The following is a 22,518-nucleotide window of genomic DNA, read 5'->3' as shown; positions in this document are numbered from 1 at the left end:
GCAGAGGCAGGATTCAAACTCAGTCTGGCTTCAGGGTCTCTACTTTCACCTACTACATGGGGCTACGTCTCAGAATATAATATGTTAAAACATAAAATTAGGATCAAAGTTAATTGCCCATTCAATAGATGTATATTATTCAAAAGAGGTTATGTTAGAGTTAATTCCTTCTATTTTTAAATGCACCTGGAGAATCTGGGCCCATGCATGTGGGGCCATGATTAAAGACTGTAGATTCAAGAAGTTAGTATTTTCAAATTCTAATATACTCAAAACAGATTTCCTTAAGAAAAACAGCCACACTGTGAGCTCCAGTTTTGTTTTAAAAACTCCAAATGGGAAAGCAAAAAATTGCAAAGATATACCTGTTTATAAATACACATGCGTCTGTATAAAATAACTTAATGTAGGTATATTAGTATAAGTGCAAATTATAAATTACAAGTTGATGACATTCAAGTGTACATGAATTAAAGATTATGAGTCATTTAAAAATAACTGAAACTAGTTTGGTTTCTTGAGTAAGCGAAATATATCTTTCTGTTATGCTATTCATTTGTTTAGTAAATTCTGTATAAAATGGAATGCAAATGAAAAACATTCCAATTATTAGGAATCTTGAATGAGTAAGATTAAAATCGGTCAAGTTTTACCACATGAAGTTAGGATTTTGGGGGTAATACTTTTATTCTATTCTATTATATCCAGCAGGTGAGAACTTATTGCCTAATTTGGGGAGAGGGGAGGGTAAAAGCTACATTAATTATTTCAGCCCCCACCCCCAGAGTTCTCACTTACAAATGATCTAGTACCTTAAAGGAAAATAGTTTCTGTGCTGCAGTACTTAATATCTTTCTACAGTAATTTATAACTCAATTTTTAAATGTTTAATTTATTAAGCACCTACTATGTGTCAGCCAAAGTTCTAAGCAGTTTTAGCTATGTATGAGGAAAATATACCAAATTCGACAGTAAGGAAAAAATTATGGAGTACCCATTTTGTAGAAGGCTATGCACTAGGAACTCTAGGAGACACAGCAATGATTATATTTTCTAATGTCACTATATCGATCAACAGACATAAATTATTAGGTAATTCAATTACATAATTAAATGATAAATACCAGATCTTGTGTGTATAAACCAAAGTCTTTAATATATGAATCAATGTTTCAGTAATTACAAAAATATTCATTCTAAATACCAAGACTGCAAAGTCATGCAACTGTCATGTTATAATACTCAACTTTGGAGTCGCACACCTTTCAATGCACTTTCCCTGACAGTATCACTTTGAGTCTCACAGGAGCAAGGTAAGGTGGTATGGTTAGATTTAATTACCCTCTCCATAATGCAAGTAAAACAACTGAGGCTCTGGAAATTGAAACGAGACGCTCAAGTTCATGAAAATAACAATACCACATAGCTAGAATCAGAACCCAATTCCGAGACCAATACTTTTGTAACACATGGAAAACCTTGTACCTTTCATATCATGAAACATGACAAGGAATTTTATAAAAAAGACTCAATGTTTGAGGATTTCCTACGAAAGTAGAAGGTAAATTGATGAAGAATTGGAAGTGAACAGCTGAAATAAACAGTTCTCTTATTATTGTATGCAATCACATTAATTGGATCAATGTGGAACAAAAACAAACTTAAACTGGGGAACAGTAGAGAACACAAGGAAACCCAGCTAGCTAACACAGACTTACACGTGCCACAAACAAAGCCTTAGGTCTTTGTAATCTAGCTGCCTTCCTTCGGGTTTTCTGTTTTTTGAATTAGCTTGAAAATAAACACACTTCACATATTATTTCTAATACACTTGCACAATATACGAGGTCTGTCCACAACGTATCCAGCCATGTAGTATGAAAAATAGAGAAAATTATTGAAGAATTTACAAGATACAAGAAACATTGTATATAGCACAATGACGCCTCAGTCCCCTTCAAGGTAGGCACCTTGGGACCTTACACAGTTCTCCCAGTTGCCATCAGCTGCCCCATCATATTTTCCTGAATCTCACCGATGGTCTGAAATGTCTCCCCTTTCAAAGGTGATTTTAGTTTTGGGAATATCCAGAAGTCACAGCGCGCCAAATCTGAGCTGTAGGGGGCTGGGTCACCTGGGTGATTTGATGTTTTGCCAAAACACAATGCACTAGACGTGATGCAGGAGCAGGTGTGTTGTTGTGATGAAGCTGCCAATCATCAGTTGCCAATAGCTGCAGACTTCTGAATCATCCAGATAGTTTCCATGGAGGAATGTTCAAGCTTAATGCAAAATTGGATGCAGATTCGTTGCTCTCCTCACTCAGTCATTTTGAATGTGACAACCACACAGTACACATGCTCAATCAATGGCGTCTACCACCCCCGCTGACTAGTAAGTACAGTGAGGTCATCATTGTTCACGCATGTGCATTCCAGTCCACTCTCCTGGGCTGCCAGGTTATATTGATACTGCACAAACTGTTCTATTTATATTAACAATGACTGGACTTTCTATGGACAGACCTCATATATCTACTCCAAAGGGTCAGGTCAAGAATTGTTTTGAATGATCCTTAAACAGTTAATCCATGCAATAGCATAGTGTTACCTTTACCTTTTAATCAAATCAAACCAAAATCTGAGCTGCAAATATTGAACTTGATTCAAATATCACTGCTGCTCTATCCAAAGCCAGCAACCTTTCACTCTTATCCAAGTTATTAGAATTATTTTAAGATCTGTATATATATGAAACCTAGGATAAAATGATTAGGAATGTTTTTGTTTATGAGTATAATGTAGTTAGTATCTGAGTTAGTTAGCATTTAAGGGGGCATTACTAAAATAGAAACTCAAACTGCGTAATTTGTGTAGCCAATATAATTCTAATATATTCAGGAGACAGTAAATGCTCCAGCACCAGAGTTAAATATAATGTAATTTTTAATAAGAGGTTATTCTCAAATTAAAAGTCTTTTCCTGTCAAAACCTGAGGAATAATGCAGGCAAGGACACAAAAGCATTCCATTGCTTTATTAACGACAATGCTCACTGATCTGTGAATAACCTGGAAAAAAATGAAGATTATTGAGTTACTTTACCAATCTATCCATCCATCACCACAGAACAGGTTTCAAAATGATAAATTATCTCACAAGCCTGCTGTTTATCCCAAGCAACATTCTCTCCTCAAGGGAAAAATAAACAAATGATCATGCAAACATCATCAGGCTTACCCTCTACACTTTATGTATCATCTTTATGCCAATATCAACTATTAACTAGAGGGAACACTATCTGTAAAATCATATATAAAAGGTGCAGAAAATGAGATATGTTGCTGTGCTTAGTTTACCCTCCAGGATCCTGCAGTTTATAAAAATTCTATTCCAACAACAATCCTCCAACATTTGGGAGACAAGCTTTTGCTAATCTTATTCACACTGCTATGAATCCCCTTCCTAGAACAATACTGCTATTCACACCACACGCACAAAATCTGGCATGCAATTTCAGGGTATTTACCCCCAAATTACTGTGACCCAGGTGATTGATTCCAGGCACTGGATACGAGATTAGGAACCTCTGAATTTGGAGAACTCCTCTTATTATACCCAGCATTCTACTGCAGTCTATTTTAGGCTGAGGTGTGTTTTCTTAAGATGATGGCTATAAGTTTGCTTATGCTATAATGAAAGAAAGCCAAATAAAAAACAAAAAAGAGAGATAATTGTAATTATATAGCTTCTTTAACGGATGGATGAAAAAAAGAAGAATATGTCAAAATGTTCAGTGTCATTATTGTTAACAGGTGATGGGATTTATGTTAATTCTAATAATAAATATGAATACTTCTGTTCCTGTTTTCCAAATTTTCTGCATAAGAAATTATATTTCTTATAAAAGAAAAACAATTTTCTAAAAATTTTAGCATTATGACGCCAATCGAAAAATGCTGAAATGAATTAAGGTACATACATGCAGATATGAAAGTACTACTCAGCCATTTAAATTTTTTTAAGTATGCACACATGTACACAATTACATAAGCTGCCTGTATTGCATGGAATAGACGGGAAGATATGCAACTACCTTAACAATGATTAACTCTAGAAGTGGAACTCGAAGGCAGGGAATAGCACTTACATTTCTTTATAAGAGTGGATGTTTTCTTTTTCAGTATTTTCATCCTTTTCTAATGACTAACATACGGTACCTAAAAATTTACTTTTTAATGGGTATTTAGCCTCACCATCTCCTATATGTCAGGCACCTCGCTAAATGAACTGCATGAATTAATTATTCATTCAAATGCCAAGATACTTTAAACTAACATAGCTCCAGATTATAGAACTAAGACCTGAGTAATAAATTGTAAGAAAAAACTGCAAGAACATTTCATTCTCCTTGTCTTTCAATATTTAGCTAGAGTAGACTATACCAATTCAGTATATACTGATTTGTACTAAACCGGTATTTCTCAAACAGGAATTCATTTGCCCCTATGACACAGCTGGCGATGTCTGCAGATATATTTTTGTGTCACAGTAAATGGGCAAAGGTAGTGGCATATCGTGGGTGGAGTCCAGAGATGCTCTTAAACATCTCATAATGCACAGGTCAACCCTTCCCCCAACACAGAAAAGAATTATCCTGCCAAAAAAAGTCAACGATGTTGAGATGAAGAAATTGTGACCCAAACCAAGAGCCAAGAGAACAATTGTGCATCTCACTTAAACAGTTCATGCGCAGTAACAGATGGGATCAGAGCACTAATGTTTTGGTTCAGAGTAAGCGTGATTGCCTTACGCCTCTCTGGATACGGACTGGTTAAGAGTGGTCTGCGATCCCTGTAACTTCATCGAAGTGTCGTCTGCATGCGCTGATGAAATTACTATCACGTCCTATGTGTACAGGCTCCTTCCGATCATTTTTGAGTACTGATGACATTCATATCTAAACTGCACAGTCTGGACACTGATGAAATATATTTTCTTATTCTCTAAGTGGCCCATAATGTGCATTTTCTTGCCTCCACTAGAGCAAACACTGTTGACACTGACACCAAAGTTGGCTGATGTCATACTGTTTTTCACATCTCTCTAATACATTTAGGAGAGTACCAGGCAAAGAAGAGATGCTAAAAAATAGCTAGTGGCCCTGGCTGCTGTGGCTCAGTGGACTGAGTGCTGGCCTGCAAACCAAAGAGTTGCCGGTTCGATTCCCAGTCAGGGCACGTGCCTGGGTTGTGGGCCAGGTCCCCGGTTGGGGGCGCATGAGAGGCAACCACACAATGATGTCTCTCTCCCTCTCTTTCTCCCACCCTTCCCCTTCTCTAAAAATACATACATACATACATACATAAAAATATTTTTAAAAATAGCTAGTGAATGAAAAGGGAAAAGATGAAAATAAATTTATAACAAATGACACAGATGCTTCTTCACAAGTTTTCTGTCCACCAGCTGGACACAGGGCCAGTCTGCGCACCCCACCTAGGTGTGTCATGCAGTCCTACCTGTGATACCGTGGGGGGGGACACCAGTGGCGTTGGGAGCAGAAAGCAGAGCCATGCTGACTAATCTCCAAAACATAAACCCTAACCACTCCTGGGTCACGTCCACATTAGCGTTTATCAAAGGCACACATACAAGCTATAAAGGTGCAGGGGACATCAATTCGCTCATGCTCTGCTTTTCCTTTTCCTTTTATCACTTAAGTAAAACAGGGGAAGTTGAAAGGTTTCTATGCATCTAAACTGACATTTGCTACTGGGCACAGAAGGCAAACATGTTTACAGAGCGACACAGAAATAGCCCTTATTCGCTCCAGCTTTCTTTGGGAAAGTGACTATATATTGACAATAAGGAAAATATCATAGCAAATTACGAGTTGTTAAAAGCTAACAATTATAACAAATACTGAAAAAAATCAAATAAAAAATCAATATTTGTGTTAATTAACTGCTTTTCATTTTTGCAAAAAAACAAAAAAAAAAAAACAAAAAACCAACACTGTTTAAAAACTGTATAAGAGGTGAGTCACCCAAGTGCCTATCAGAAAATCCAGTTTCTAGGCTCAGCTTCTTTTTAGTTTAACTTTTGTCATTTGGGAAATTAGGCAACCAGTCGAAGTAAGATGAAAGGGTCCTTCCTAGTCTAGTTTTGCTGTTGTTGGTGTTATACCACTACCAGAAGAGTAGGGAGATTGCTTTTTTTTTTTTTTTCCAAGAAAAAAGATTAAAGGAAAATGCTGTTGAAGGAGAAAAAGATAACGTACTTTCAAAGACTCTGGATCCGTAATCTAACCAACCCTTGTTGGGCGGAAGGGCAAGAACATTTTTCTCTGACTTCACATGCAATTTCACATAGAAACTAAAACAATTTTCCTCCAGTATAATCTGTGGCCGATGTTAACACTTCTGTTGGTTTTTTAACAGATTGATCCAGGTTAACAAATGTGTCTTATTTATAAAAATTCTCAGAATTTAAAAAAAAAAAAAAGGAGTTGAATATTGGAGAATGAAGTAAGCAAGCTACTTTGGTCTTAGAGATGTTTTCTACCATGAATTCTCTAAATGCAATGATAAAACATTCAGTAGAGCTTACATTTTGATCTTGTACTAACAAAGTGTGTTTTTTAAACAGAGGAAAAAGACAAAACAATATTAAATACCTTATAATTTATATGAAAAAAACAAATTCCATGGTTATGACATAATCGCAGGAGCTCTATGTGGCCTCTTTTGGGCATCAGTCTTCCTGCTGTCACTGACTGAGAGATTCCGTTTCCTGTCCTTCCACGCTGATCCTATAATCTTGAGCAAGTTACTTGTATATTCTGGTGTTCTCTACTTCTCTTTTTAGAAGCTGTAAGTTAGAGATCACCTGGTGTTCCACAGTTTCCTGAGGTAGATCTTGCATCTATTCCATTTCACACATACAAGACTTGGGACAATGTCGCTTGAGTATGAACATCTGGTACAAAGTGTTCAGCGGTGATTTCGCACACAAACTCACACACAATTCATCTTACGTGGCAAAAGTAAAACACACTCGTCCTTCATGTTTAACAATCCGACTACATTAAAGGAAATAAAAAGAGATAAAATCGGGGCCACTGAAGAATGAAAGACTGAATTATTTAGTAAACAATCAGTTAAAAACCCTCTCTTTACAAAACATTAGTCACAGTCTGCTTATAAAACGCCATGAAGTTTGTTCGCTCCCCCTGGTACTACTACCCAAAGGTTATGTGAGGCCTCCTCTGAATTAGAAAGGAATCCTAAAGGCCACTTACTGTGCCACCAACCACACAGACGACAGAAGTAAATTAGTCAGCTAGGACTTAAAAAGGACTTCTGTTTGGTAGATACATTATGAGAGTTTAAAAACCTATACATATCCTGTTCTGTGTGGCATAAACAATATGAACCAACTAATATATAGTAGGGAAAGTTCTATGACTTGCTAGATTAGAAAAAAGTCATTGGACTTTCCTTCCGATATGGTCCAATTTATGTATCATGACATATTAATGGATAGTAGGTAGTACAATAAATAAGCCTCATTTTCTTAGCTTAAAAAAATCTACCTATTTAAATTGATAAAAACCTCAAAGGGCATTTATTCATGCACGTTATCTCTAGTAGTTAAAATGTTATACTGTTTATGGAGAATTCATTTAGAATGCAAGGATATGACTTACAAATGTCTTTGACTCCTTCACATAAATATGCATGCATGCCATTTATAACAGTAGCCTTGATGAGAACACACTGTAACTGGCTGTGAGGAACGCTTAAGAGCCTTATATTAAAACGGAATATAGAATGGCGGTCAGAAATCACAGAACAGGTGACACCTAATTCTGATAACCTGATGATAAAACGCACAGGCTATGATGTATAGATGGTGGCGGTGTTACTACTTTAGGACATAAACAGAGGAATATTTAGATGAAATTATAAAGCATTATGCAGGGAATCAAATATAAAATTAAAAGCAACTATGCCTAGGCCAAGTAAATGCATTTTAATTGCAATTCACAGACTCATATAAAAAACATGTAGGAAGAACTCAGTGTTACTTTAATTACCAAAGAGCCACCCAAAAGTTTACTATACTACTTCAAAAGCAAGAGGAAAAGTTTTTGCTGTTTTTAACATCTATCTATCTACCTACATATTCAATTACACCATTCTCTGAAAGTATCACTTTACATTGGAAAGGGTGAGGTGTAATTTTTATAACGAACACTAACTCGGAACCACACAGAAAATTCTGAGATAAGCTCTGCAGAAGACGAAAAGATATGCAAGGCGGATAAAGCCTCAGCCTTAGGAGGTTATGATCATGTTTGGGGGAAAATGTTTTTTTTTTTTTACTACAACTTAACACATAAGGGTCTCATTCTGAAATTTTATATCAGTACAGGAGAAAGAAAACTTTTAAGTGCCTTTTCCTATTAAAACAACACATAAGCAAACACCAAATATATATTTAGAAAATGTTATAAATTAGGAAAGGATATATAGGGATTTTGTGGCGTGGGGAAATTAAATATTTTGTTTTCATAAAGTGCTAGTAAGGAAGCCAGGGAACTTCTGCTCATTCCCCAGTGACCTGTTAAACTGACAGGAGGAGACTAATTAGAGGAGAAAGAACTTGTCTGGAAATACAAAGACCTGTGTCATATTCAGAAATAAGTTACTTTCAACTTTATAAAATTCTCACCCCCATTCATAAAGCCACACAGTTCAGAAACGTACATCTGAGAATACCTGCTTCTAGCTGTATATTGGACTGCAAACATGAAGGGACCTTCAGTTACAACCAAAAAAACCGATTTCTTATATTACATAAAGTTTTTGTTGCACTGCTGAGATTTAAGGAAAAAAGAGAACTGTCCACAGAATACCTCCCAATCCCATATACACGCGCAGTGTAAACAAACCCTGAGCTGAATTCAAAGCTTTGAGCATTAAATAACTGCAATTAAAAAATCCAAATCTTGTTGCCCGTATCAGTGTGGGAGCTGTATCTGGGGCTCCTTCATTAAGTCCCCTGAAGGGAGTGAAAACTACCTCAAATCTTAGTGCCCTCTGGCTGAAGGAAACACAAATAATCCTCGAAGGAAAGCATCAGTAATCTGGGTTCCCAGATTTCCACAGATTAAAGTCAATGAAATATAAACTCTTGATCAAAGATAAGCATGGCACAAGGAAATAAACCATTGACATAGATCAAAAGAAACAACACATGGCAGAATGCCAAATATCTATATATATAAAAAATGAACAAGCAGAAGAGAGTATCCAACAACAATATGAAATATTTGGGGGGGGAGAATGAAAGACGAAAATATTGAAGTAAAAAAAAGTATTAAACTACAAATTACTCACAGGTGAAGAGAATTAATAAACTGAAAAACAGATCTCAATACCCAAAATGCAGCCAGAATGACAAGGAGATAGAAAATATGAACATAAAACAAAGATTAAGAAATATGAAAGAGAGAATGCTAAATTCTAAAACATATCTGGTTGGGATTCATAAAAGGTGTGAAGAGAGGAGGAACAACAGTAATTGCAAAGACACTGCCTGATAATTTTCCAAAACAATAAATGACAATTCACAAATAGAGGATATACAACGTAGTTTGTTTGAACCATATGGAATTGTAGGTCAAATGGTTTAATATTGTTAATTTCAGATGGATCAACCTATACCAAGCTATATACACACACAAAAAACAACAGGTAAATTCACGGTAATGAAAATGCAGAACACCAAAGACAAACTTTTAAAAACAACCCGAGAGAGAAGAAATATCCCTTATAAAGAAATGACAATTAGGCCAGCATCAAGTTTTTCAACAGCAAAAATGGAACCCAAATATCAGTGGTATAAATTGTTCAAGTACTGACAGAAAGGGTGGTAAGCACACAATGCAATATACAGAAGATGTATTGCAGAATTGTATCCCCGATGCCTATATATTCCTATTAATCCATGTCACCCCAATATATTTAATTTTAAAAAGAACTGCCAACTTGAAAATGTTTACCTAGCAAATCTTCACTCAAAACAAAAAGGCCAAAGTTATCTTCATACACGCAAAACCTAGGAACTATTTACTACCAACAGAAGTAGAAGAACCTTTTAATACACTTCAGAAGGAAGGAACAGACTTCCGTTAATAGGACTCACCTTGCTTGGTAACAGAACAAGACTGTCACCTGGGATTAAAAAGATATAATATGCTATTTAGAGCCCTAAATATAAACTCAGAAAATTTGAAAAATAGAGGGATGAAGGAAGATATAACAAATACTAAAAAGATGAAGCAGCTATTTGAATATCAGACAAAGGAAACTTTAGGAAAGAAAATGCATTATTTGTGATGAAGAAAGTCATCAGATAATGTAAAATATTAAATTCATCTGGAAGATTAAGCAATTATAAATGTATATGACTTTAATAAATTGCCTCAATAAATATAAGGTCAAAACTTATAAAATTATAGAGATAAATTGAACAATCAAACATCATAATGGGAGATTTCAAAACATATTACTCTGCTATAGATCAAAAAACCTCAATAAAAGTAAAGTTTGAAAATTACAACTTGAAGCTTGACTTATTACATTCCAAGTCCGGTAACTAGAGAACTCTGTATCCAGCAACCAGATAAACACATTCCTCTTGAGCACATGTGGAAAAATTACAAAAACTTCAGGACATACTGTCATAAAATAAAGTTCAAAGATATAGTACCATAAAAAACATATTTTCTAGACACACCACAAATTAGATAATAAGAGCAGAAGAATCAAACAAATTAACTCTTTTAAAACACCTGAAAACAACTTATGGGTCAATGAAAAAATAATAGTGGAAATTAAGGTAGGACTAAAAGATAAGACGTACTTAATAAGTGTGTGAAATTCAAAACAGTAATGAGAACTTTACCATCATAAATGCTTGTATTAGAAAAAAATAACTGTAACTCATTCGCTTTCAGCCTCAGAACAGACAAGATCAGGAGATGAAAGGGATGAGCTGAACAAAACCCAAAGAAAGCAAAATAAAGGCGATAATAAAGAGGAGGAGTTAATGAACTAGGACACAAAACTATTGGGTTGGCCAAAAAGGCCATTTGTGTTTTTCTGTAAGATGGCTGCAGGAGCGCTTAGTTGTCTGTAACTTCGTTTGAAGCAATTTTGTTAGATTGCGCTGTGACAGCTGTCATACCAGCGTGCATTTAAAAAAACTGATTAATATTGGTGAATTTTTGTGTAGCCATTTTAATATTGAAAATGGAAGAAAATATGCAACATTTTTGGCACAGTATGCTTTATTATTTCAGGAAAGGTAAAAATGCAACTGAAACTCACACACAAAAGATGTGTGCAGTGTACAGAGAAGGTGCTGTGACCAACTGAACGTGTCCGAGGTGGTTTGCGAGGTTCTGTGCTGGAGATTCCTCGCTGGACGATGCTCCGCGGTCGGGTAGACCAGCCGAAGCTGACACCGATCAAATTGAGACATTGACTGAGAACGATCCATGTTCTACCATGTGACGGACAGCCGACATACTCAAAATTCCCAAATCCATCAAGTTATTGATGAAAATGAAAAACGTGTCTTTTATTTTACAGAAAGAAAATACGGATTTTTGGCCAACCCAAAATAATAGGATCAAAAAATCCCCAAATTCATTCTTTGAAAACATATCAGAGACTGTAAAACGTGCACCACAGTCCGTGGCTAATAAATGGGGGAGCCAGGATTTCAATCTAGGCGGTCCTTCTCCATAGTCCAGATTCTTAACTCCCTCAGAAGTGTCAGGGATAAAAGAAAAGGCTGCAATATTTGACGACATTCATCCTGATGCTATTGATGCATCATGAATAGCATAAGGCAAGCCATACATGACACACATAACCGAGAAAAGATTACTGTTCAGAATATATAACAACTCCTTCAAATCAATAAGAAGAAGACCAGAGCCCAATAAACAAATGGGCAAGAGACTCTAAAAAGCATTTCCCAGAAAAGAAAACAAATAGGCAATGAGCACATGAGAAGACGATCATAAGTAATCCGGGAAATGCAAAGTAAACATACATGCGATGTAATTAGCATCGTGTCACTTGGGAAAGTATACGATTGTCTAACCACTATACTATACACCTGAAACTGATACAGAAGAATATTGAATGTCAACTGCAATTGACAAATACATTTTTAAAAATACAATGTGATGGCTATTGTATGTGATGTAGATTGACAAAAATTAGTCTGACAATACCAAATGTTGACAAAGATGCAGAGCTGTGGGATTCCTGATACACAGCTAGGGGAATATAAACTAATACAACTCTCTGGAGAAATACCTGGGCACTATTTTGTATGAACATTTATATATCCCATGACTCAGGAATTCCATTCCTAGATTTGTATCCTAGAGCAACCCTTGAATGTGTTCCTTGTAAACACATAAAAGGATGCTAATAAAAGCAAAAGCTGGAAATATCTGGTGTCCATGAACAGAAAAAAAATAATAAATAAATTGTGGTTCAGTCACAATATACATTTCACAATATACAGCAATGAAAAGGAATTAATTATAATTTTACACAGCAAGGACGATACTTTGAAACATAACATTGAGGAGAAAAAAAGAATTTACCGTATATTCTATTTTTAAAGGTCAAACACAGGCCAAACTGAATACATCACTCAGGTAGTGGGTAGGGAGGTAGGCAGAATGATTATAAGATAGTAGCACAACAAAGTATATGCAAATACTAAATCTTGGGTAAACCTCATTAATGCCCTTCTATTCATCTCTTTTTCAAGTAGCAGCTTAGCAAGACACCAGCAAACAAGCGGCAGCCTTACCTGCAGAAGCACTGAGGCAGCTCCCCTTGGCCATATAAAGGAAACAAGAACGGGGTGTTGCCATACCGCCCGAGACACTGCAGGAAGTTTCTGGTAGCTCTCAGGCCATCTATGGTACTGCTGGCTGTCTCTGATGTCATCGCAATTGAATGCAGAACAAAATACTGGAGGTTGGGAGTTAATTTTTGAGTTTTTAAATATTCAGAAAATGCAATCTCTTCATAGGCTATGAAAAAGAAAGATGAAAATTTATCAGTTAAAATCAGAACCAAACCACACAAAAACACAGAAATGAGATCAAGTCTGTTCAAAACCCTTGGCAAATGACAGGACGGGCAATAATATTACATTTTGGACAGAGTGCAATAATTGTGGGGGGAAAAACTAGAAATCTCACTTTTCTAATTGGATTGATGGCACAATTTTAAGCTTTAAATGATAAACCTATGTTGAGCATTTTACAGATTTAAAAAGTAGAAAAGCATTAAATAACTCATTGACCATCACAATAGTTTTCCATGGTTGGCAATGGTCTTACTTTATCATTAAAACTGCAGAATAGACCCTTCCCCTCTTCTCCCCCTCAAGGAACCAGTATTATAAATGACCCATGACCATGGACAATGGGGTGAGGAATGACTGTGGGAGAGGGGGGTGAGCTGGGTTGAGGGGAGCAATGGGGGAAAATGGGACAACTGTAATAGAAGAACAATTTTAAAAGTTGCAGAATAATGCCAATGATCTTACTTGGAAATACCAAATACGACAAATAACAAATTTTTGATGAAAGTGATAGAGCAATACTTGATTTTTTGAAATGTATATTCCTTATTAAAACTAAGAACAACGAACTAAAAAGTAATAAAACTAATTTCTCTGTGGCTACTGAAATCAGTCTTACTGCCTTATAATCACAACACAAAAATAAGGGACTCCAAAAATACTATTTATTAAAACCAAAAAAAGAAAAAAATGTAATTAAGACTGTTAGTGGTAGAAAATGATTCCACGACAAAAGACAAAAAGCTTTATAGAAATTACTTCTAGAAACAAATAAAACTTATAACAATGTACTAAGGTGATGTTTACACCACGGCAGAGAATAAGCTGGCAGTATCTAATGGACTTGAAGCTTTAGGAGCAAGAGCTAGAGTTGTTTTTATCGAACGGATTGGGGCGACATTGGTTCACAAAACCATACAGCTTTCAACGACACAACTCAACAAAACATCATCTGCACATTTAGTAAAACAAATTGCTGCTATAGTTCTCATTGTAACTTTACATATGAATCGTCAATGGTATGTTCTTATTTTGGATAACTTTTCCAGTTCAATGCCCTTAAAGTGCAAAGCTCTGTTACTAAAGTGGTCTATTCAATTTTCAACAAACTAAGAACTGGCCCCCCAGGTCACATGTGAGATGGGTCAAAGCCAAGAAAGGACCATGTCTTCTCCTAATCCAGCAGTTCCCATCATACAATCTAGCCTCTTTTTAAAAATCAATCAAAATGAATAATTCAATATTCCAAGCACAAGTAATCCTGTAAAAATGAAAAATATACTTATTTTATTACTGATAAAAAGGAATTAATGAATGGCCTTGGCTGGTGTGGCTCAGTGGATTGAATGCTGGCTTGCAAACAGAAAGGTCGCCGGTTTGATTCCCAGTCAGGGCACAGGCCTGGGTTGTGGGCCAGGTCCCCAGTTGGGGGCCCACGAGAGGCAACCACACACTGATGTTTCTCTTTCTCTCTCTCTTCCACCTACACCTCTCTCAAAAAATAAATAAATAAAAATTTTTAAAAAAGAAAGAATTAAGGAACAATGCAAAAAATTGCAGTAGTTACTCCCTTATCTGTGGTTTCAGTTACTCATAGTCTGAAAATATTAAATGGAAAGTTTGAGAAATAAGGACCCCATCAGTTTTTAAGTGTACACAGTTCTGAGTAGCATGACGAAATCTTGTGCTGTCGGATCGGCTCCGCCCCAGCCCTCCCTAGTCAGGAGGTCCGGCACAGTCACACTGTGGACACTGTATGTTAGTCACTTAGGAGCCATCTCAGTTAGCAGATCGAAGATCCCAGTATCGCAGTCTTAGTAGACTTAATAATGGCCCCAAACCGCAAGAGTAGTGATGCTGACAATTCGTATACACCAGAGAGAAGCCATAAAGTGTAAATAGGTACAGGAAAAAACCTAGTGCATACAGGTTTTGAAACGATTTGTAATTTCAGACATCCACTCGGGGTCTTGGAACATATCCCCCGTAAACTGGGGGTGGGGGGAGTGGGGTGTGATAGGGAGTACTGTATCATCTAAAAAGAACCAGTTGACAGAAATATTTCAGTAATAAGGATACAGATTAACACACAGCACAGCGTTTCGTCAGTGACACAAAAGTTCTATAGCTGTCCTGTAGCCACAATAGCTACTAGCCATGTGTGGCTACTGAGTGCTTGAAATGTGGCTAGTGTGACTTGAGGAACTAAATTTTAAATTTTGTTTAATTGTAACTAATTTCAGTTTAAATAGCTACATGCTGCTACATAGGCTAATGTAGTGGATAACGCACAGCGAGAATGTATTTTAAAAGAAGTTTCTCCCTCCATCAGAGAAAGCATATCAAAATAAGAAAGCTCAAATAACTGGGAAGCACAATTAGATGAAAGAACAGTACCTTTATACTCATCAGGATGTTCTTCATACTCCATACAAAATGTAAGAAACTTCATCAGCATCCGCTTTTCTACCATAGTGAGCTGCTTGCTATTGAAGACATCTGCTCTCGAACAAGGAACCTGAAACCCACGGCTGGAAGTTAAGAAACTGCCTCCTGGTGTTAAACAAGTATTTCCAAAGTCCATTTTTTTTTCTTAAAGTGTACAAGATTATCATTTCCATTCTAGTCAGGCTGTTTCATGGTCCCTTCCGTCAGTTCTAACGGCATCTGTGTTGACTTCAGAGCTAATTAACTTGTGAGCTCTCTTACTTAATTTGCCAAGTGGCTCCTTATGCCATTAAAAGGCCAGTGGCATGTCACCCCTAACTGGCAATGAATGACAGCTCCAATCTAGCAAGGCTGCCCAGAATTAACACTTTCTCAACACCAACATCAAGCTGCAGGGGAACTCATGAGAAAACGAACACACTGTCATTGAGCAATCCCTTACTATTTACATTTGTAAATCGTCAAGCAGGACTGGGATTCGCTGCTTTACCAGGAAAATAACAACCTTATGTTGCTTATTCTGCCAAAGCAAACCATAAATAACTTCAGCTCATATCCAGCACAGTACCTGTTCCACTCTTCCTTCCCGAAATGCCAGAATCCTGGTGATATTTTTGAACTCCGCATAGCGACTGACATTAGATTTGATTAGAAGATCAATTAGCAATCCTCGAGAATATAGCAGCTGTACAAAGAAAATATTTAGAGCATGAACTAAAAGGTGAAACAGTGGAACAATGACAAATAATAAATACATGTAGTGTCTTGTATTTTAAATTATTTGTAAAATTGAATTACTTGTGAAAAGCATTATATTATAATTCATAACATATTACAGGCTTACAACCGATTATCTGAAATTGAAGATCCAAAAGCCTCTAGAATCCGAAGTTTTTACATAACTGGTTTGGCAACCAAACGAGACCCAAGCAGACAGAAGACTCTTCTGCCTTTGTCCTACTTAATACATCTACTGAAGAAATATTAATATGTTTAATTAAAGAGTGCCTCCTCAGGCCCTGTTAAGACTGTTACATCATATATAGCACATCAGCACATATACTGTATTACTTTCTAAAATACATATTTTATTGAATTTATTGGGTGACACTGGTTAATAAAATTCATAGATTTCAGGTGTACAATTCTACAATACATAATCTGTATACCTCATATTGTATTGCATGTTTACCTCACTAAGTCAAGTTTCCTTCCATCACCATTTATCCCCCTTCACCTCTACTACCTCCCCCATCCCCCTTACCCCCTCGAAATGTTAAGCATGGAGATATCAAACTGAACTTTAGGAAAAACTGGGGCTGGTGGTAGGTATCTGGCAATAATCCTAAGCTTAGATGTACCAGCTGCGATTATTAGAACAGATAAAATTTCCAAGGCATGATTGATTGCCACAACACCATGGAATACAATGTTTTCTACACAGTGGGCACTCAATAAATGCTCTGTAAATGACTAACATTACAAAAATGATAATAAGCCTCTTGTATTGCTACAGTTATACATTCTTTAGCTACTCCTGCTTTTGTAGGATGAGTACATAAATTATTACTGGTTATTTCAGTATATGAACCCATGAAAACTATGCAGAACAAGGTATGACTACCTTGAGGCTTCTCGACATGTTTGCTTTTAATTTACCCTAAGAGAACCACTATTATGAACCATTCAAACTCATAAATATACCCAGAAATCTCCTGAAATGTCTCAGCATCTACCTTTCTCCCCCTCCACTGCAACCATTGTTCATTTTCTTACACAAGAGTTCCCTACACTAATTCCAAAAATGGAAAAGCACCGTCTCCTACCATTTTCCTTTGCAAGATTTATACTGTATTTCAGTTACCCTAAGGATTAAAGACTCTCATGAACTAGCCTTGACTCTTATCCATTATTTACTTCACTGCTTCCTTAAGTAAGGCATTCCAAATTCCCAGTTAACTTATTCAAAATGGAATTTTCAGAACGAAACCTATTTGTTAGATGACATACAGTGTTTTTTTTTAAAAACAATTTCCTGCTCATGGGAACAAGAAGATTATTAGTGAGCTATGATTAAACTTCCACCCACAAAAGAATAGCAAAGGTGACATGGGAAGAAGGTGGAGAAGGAGAATCAATAGCGCAGGATAGAATCAGGTCCAGAGAGCTATGGGATAGAAAGAAACAACGGAGAGTAAAAAGATGTCATAGTTTCAGGCATCAAGTTCAAAGAGAGCAGCAGTACGAGGATACAGGATTGTATGAGCAACACGGGAGGCGGATGCAGTTGGTCCCCCTCCTTACTGCAGAACTTGGAACTTGAAGAGAGCACATTCAATTGAAAAGCTTGGCTTTGTGGGTGGACTGCTGTCACTCACTCCCCTCCCCTGCTTCTTTTCCATTTCTCCTGTTGAGTCTCAACTTACGGTACTTGCTCTGTGTTCCTTTATATTTTCACTGAGCCCTATAGCTTACGTCGTGAAGGGCAGTATTCTTTATCCTGCTCGTTTTGTATCCTTCTGCACTGAATGAGCCTTGTTTCTATGAACCAAACGCAACACCGTGCCCGCCTGAGACTGAGGCGCTGACCTAACATTAGAGTTAAGGATGGAAACATCCCTGTCCCCGCTACTAGTAAATTATTCTCCAAGCCCTCACACCTCAATAGACGATTTCCAAAATAAAATTGGCTGTTTTTCCACAATGTTCATTATCACATAGCTGTTAAGTTACTATATATATGGATTAAAACAGTTCACATAATAGACCGACGACACATAACATGAATCTGTAATTAGGATCATTAACATTTTTCTCGAGAGAATTCGTATCTATGCAGTAGGAAATACTAGGGTGGACTTTGTGCTCTAGTACAAAAGTATCCTTGGAATATAATAGGGAGCACTTTTGATGTTTTTAACGTGTATTTAAAGATACAGAACTGAATTTAAAACTTTTGGCTACTGTAGCGTTATAAACTCAATGTCTTCCACGTCCCAGAATAGAATTATAAAAATTGTGTCCATGGGCCAAGACGCTATTTTCAGTCCATGGAAAATTCATATTGTTGCACGATAAGGCGGGGGAAAGCGGCGCTTACCTTTGATACCAAATCGATATTAAATCTCCTGCCTTCTTTCACGATCTGCGAGTACGTAATCCGAGTTTTCTGTGGCGGTTCTGCGGCGTCTTGCACCACAGGCCCGTTCTCGCTTGTGTCCTCCAAGGCTGACGGCACGCACGTTCTCCCCTCACAATGGTCTGCGCTGTCCGCTGTCACCTCCACATCCTTAGCCCCCGGGGCGCTCTCCGCATCGCGGCTTGGGGTGAGCGGGCAGGTGGGTCCTGCGGCTCCCATGCAGTTGGCAGATGCTGCCGGGCCGTGATTTTTCTGCAGTGCGCCAGCCTCTTCGACACCTTCGTGCGAATCCTGACTAAGGAGAAATTCAAATAATCAACACCATGTTCTTGATCATTGTACTTCAACCCATTAAAAAAAAATATTTACTTATTTTTAGACACAGGGGTAGGCAGGGAAAAAGAGGAGAGAAACATCAGTGTGTGGTTGCTTCTTACGCACCCCAAACTGGGGGTCTGGCCCACAGCCCAGGCAGGTGCCCTGACTGGGAACTGAACCGGTGGCCCTTCGGTTCGTAGGCCAGCACTCAATCCACTGAGCTGCACCAGCCAGGGCAGTCCCATTTTTATACCTTAACTTTTAATGGCAATTTTTATTTCTTCACCCCATTTAATCTTTTCAAGTTCACTGTATGTTTTGCCTCCTGTGACCCACACATAAAATATTCTTCTGTCCAGCTTTTAATCTTTACAACAGGAAACATAGTTAACACGTGAAAAATACACCAACAGCTCAGGCTTAAGCATGCTGTGCCACATGTCCATTTGGGGGAATTTAAAGCAGAGTGGAACTGTACTTTCAAAACAAGTCCAAACAGTGCTTACCAGCACAGCCTTCTGAATAAACGAACAAAGGTTCAAACCCTGACTCGGAACTTAAAAGAAGGTATTTGACAGCCTCAGTTCCCATGCCCTCTCCCCAGCCCCCGCCTGCAGCTGCCTGGGAGAGAACGATGTTTTGGGCAGGGAGCTCCCTGCGATAGGAGGGTGCCTCAAGCCGAGCCGCATTTGGCCTTGATCAGCCTGTCGTACTTGCAGCTGCGAGATAACCAAACAGCGGACTAAACTCAATAATCCCCTTTTTCTTCCCCCTATAAAGCAACCTCCCTCTCCCCTAGGAGTTCGGCATCAGAGCCACCCGCGGCACGGCTCCCACCCCGCTTGTTCATTCTCCCAATAAACTTCTTTTTCCCTGCTCGCCGCGTCCTGATGGCCTTCTGAGCGACTCCGTTCTTACAGCACTCATCCTCTCGGACCTCGATTACCTACCTATGACATAGAGCTGTCACCCCTGCACACCACAGGCGGCTAACACCACCTACCTTACAAGACTGTTCGGAAGATTAAATAAGGTGTAACATGCAAAGAAGCTGGCACATAGTAAATGATCAACAGTGGTAGCTGTCAAAGATGTCATTATGACTGGTGGTGAGAGCTAGAGAAAAAGTGTCATGAAAGTATAAACTGGTTTATCACAATGGCTATAGCCTTTCCTGCTGTGTTTTAAGTACTGGTGTCTATTACTCTAGCGGAAGTCTGACTTCCAAAGTTACTTCTGGAGTCACGTTCTCAGTCTGTTCCTGCTTCACTGATACCACAGGCGCCCGTTTACCTGTGTATTTCTCCATGATGTTTTATCCCCCACAGAGTCTGCATTTTCACCAAGTTGCCCCACTGCTCACTGACCACTCAAGACCTATCAGCGCTCACACCTGTGTGAGTGGCTCTTCGAGAGAAGACAGGTGAGAACAAGAGTAGGAGAGGCTGTGGAGAAAAAGAACCCCCCTTCGCTGCTGGGGGACTGTGAGCTGGTGCAGCCACTGTGGAAAACAGTATGGTGAGTCCTCAAAACGTTAACAATGGAGTTACCATATGACCCAGGGAGCCCTCTGTTGGGTATCTACCTGAAAAACGTGAAAACAGGTATTCACAAAGCCACGTGCACTGCCATGCTCACTGCAGCATTATTCATGGTGGCCAAGACATGGGGACAACCAAAGCGTCCTTCCACAGATGACTGGAAGAAGAAGATGTGGTACATATATACAGTGGAACACCACTCAGCCATTAGAAAAGATGACATATTGCCGTTTGTGACCACAGGGATGGACTGTGAGAATATCATGCCAAGCAAAATAAATCAGACAGAAAAAGTGAAGAACCATACGATCCCACTCAGATGTGGGATACAAACCTGAAACTCACAGACACAGACAACAGTAAGGTGGTCACCAGAGGGAAAGGGGGTGCAGGTTTATAAAGGATAAAGGGGTCAGATATATGGTAATGGAAGGAGATTTGACTGTGGGTGGATGGCACACAATGCAATACACAGGTCATGTATCAGAAATGTACACTTGAAACCTACATGATCTTATTAATGAATGTCACCCCAATACACTTAGTAAAAACATAAAATACTAAGTACCACACAAAATCTTCCTGTTCCTGTCTGTAAACCGAATCGCCTTCTTCACCTACTGTCTTCCAGTCCCATCTCCCCCACCATCCAACACTGTGTCTCCGTGCTTTGGCCCATGTCACTGGTTTATGCCGGCTGACTCTGCCACTCCCCATAATATCATAATCCCCCTAGCTCATACAGTGACATACTCCAACCATCTATCGACTCAAAGGAAAAGCTCAAATTTCCCTTTGATTAAGTCATCCCTCACTGACCACACTCACCGTTTTATTCCTCCATGCCCCGATAATACACACACGAAGTTTACCTTGCATTTATTTATCAGTCCCTTTGAATAGTCATTTCATTGTCGATGGTATACTTTGTATTCTGAATCATACTTTAAGTCTTCAGGGAAGACCCTACGATCTCTTCTTGTGTGTTCCCCATAATACCTGCTGCACTGCTCTGTGACCATGCTATCTAATAAATGCTTGATGGATAAATGGTGTGGACAAGCAAAGGATAGAAATGTGTGTGTACATATACTTAAGAAGCAAATTTATTTGTAGAAAACACCAAAACTAGGCCAGGAGAAACCATTAAATGGTGACTTCAAAAGTCTGGGTGCAGTGAAAAAAAAGGACCTTATTAAAATTAACACAATAAATATTGCAATAAAAAAGGTACAATGAGAGAATAACTTATTAAAATGTCAAGAAATAAAATGCCATGGTATTTTCACTGTTATAACCTAGTAATTTTAATTAAATATAATGAAAAAGAACTTGACATTATTAATGTTACAATAGTTTTCAGATCTAGGAAACTATTGTCAGGAAAGTTCTAGTCCTACATGTATTACTCTGCAGATATGAAGGAACTCACCCAATTTCTCATTTTATAAATGGGGATCATTCCATCTGCCTTACCTTTCATGAGGCTGTTGCAAGATAAATGAACTAGCATATATATGAGAAGTATTTTATAAACACTAAAGGGTAACTCAAACGTAAGATATTAATCAAACATAAGGCACTGTTAGATGTCCCACAGTTAACGACAGGCAACTCAAACCAAGCAGACACAGGTTTTCTGAGAGCACAACAGCACCACTGACATGAGTGGCATCCAGAACAAAGGGCGATAATAGGAAATGCGATTTGTGTATTTCCTACAAAATTGTTCATGCTCTGTTTCCGCTCTCACTATTTTGGAAATCAACAAACCAAAGTGTGTTGCATGAGGGATCTAGAGAGACAACTTTGAGTAAACGTTCGATGCCGGAAGATGAAACCGAGAGATGACAGAATAATTCATTATACTTCACAGGTAA

The 22,518-nt window shown here is 38.0% G+C and overlaps 1 protein-coding gene across 1 annotated transcript in view; it reads right to left on the bottom strand.

Moving 5' to 3' along the window:
* The window catches only part of CHM (CHM Rab escort protein), a 133,424-nt gene that overhangs the window by 55,698 nt on the left and 55,208 nt on the right, over positions 1–22,518 (bottom strand). The window contains exons 5-8 of the mRNA XM_090264997.1: positions 18,741–19,074; positions 16,209–16,325; positions 15,590–15,710; positions 12,911–13,136 (exon numbers count right to left, since the gene is read on the bottom strand). Coding sequence (XP_090121123.1) covers positions 12,911–13,136; positions 15,590–15,710; positions 16,209–16,325; positions 18,741–19,074 — 798 coding nt within the window. The remainder of the gene's footprint in view (positions 1–12,910; positions 13,137–15,589; positions 15,711–16,208; positions 16,326–18,740; positions 19,075–22,518) is intronic.

This window comes from Furipterus horrens, unplaced genomic scaffold (genome assembly GCF_987537825.1).
Source record: "Furipterus horrens unplaced genomic scaffold, mFurHor1.1.pri manual_scaffold_17, whole genome shotgun sequence".
Classification (NCBI taxonomy): domain Eukaryota; kingdom Metazoa; phylum Chordata; class Mammalia; order Chiroptera; family Furipteridae; genus Furipterus; species Furipterus horrens.
The sequence above is the reverse complement of the archived record's forward strand: the minus strand, read 5'-3'. Positions and strand labels throughout refer to the sequence as shown.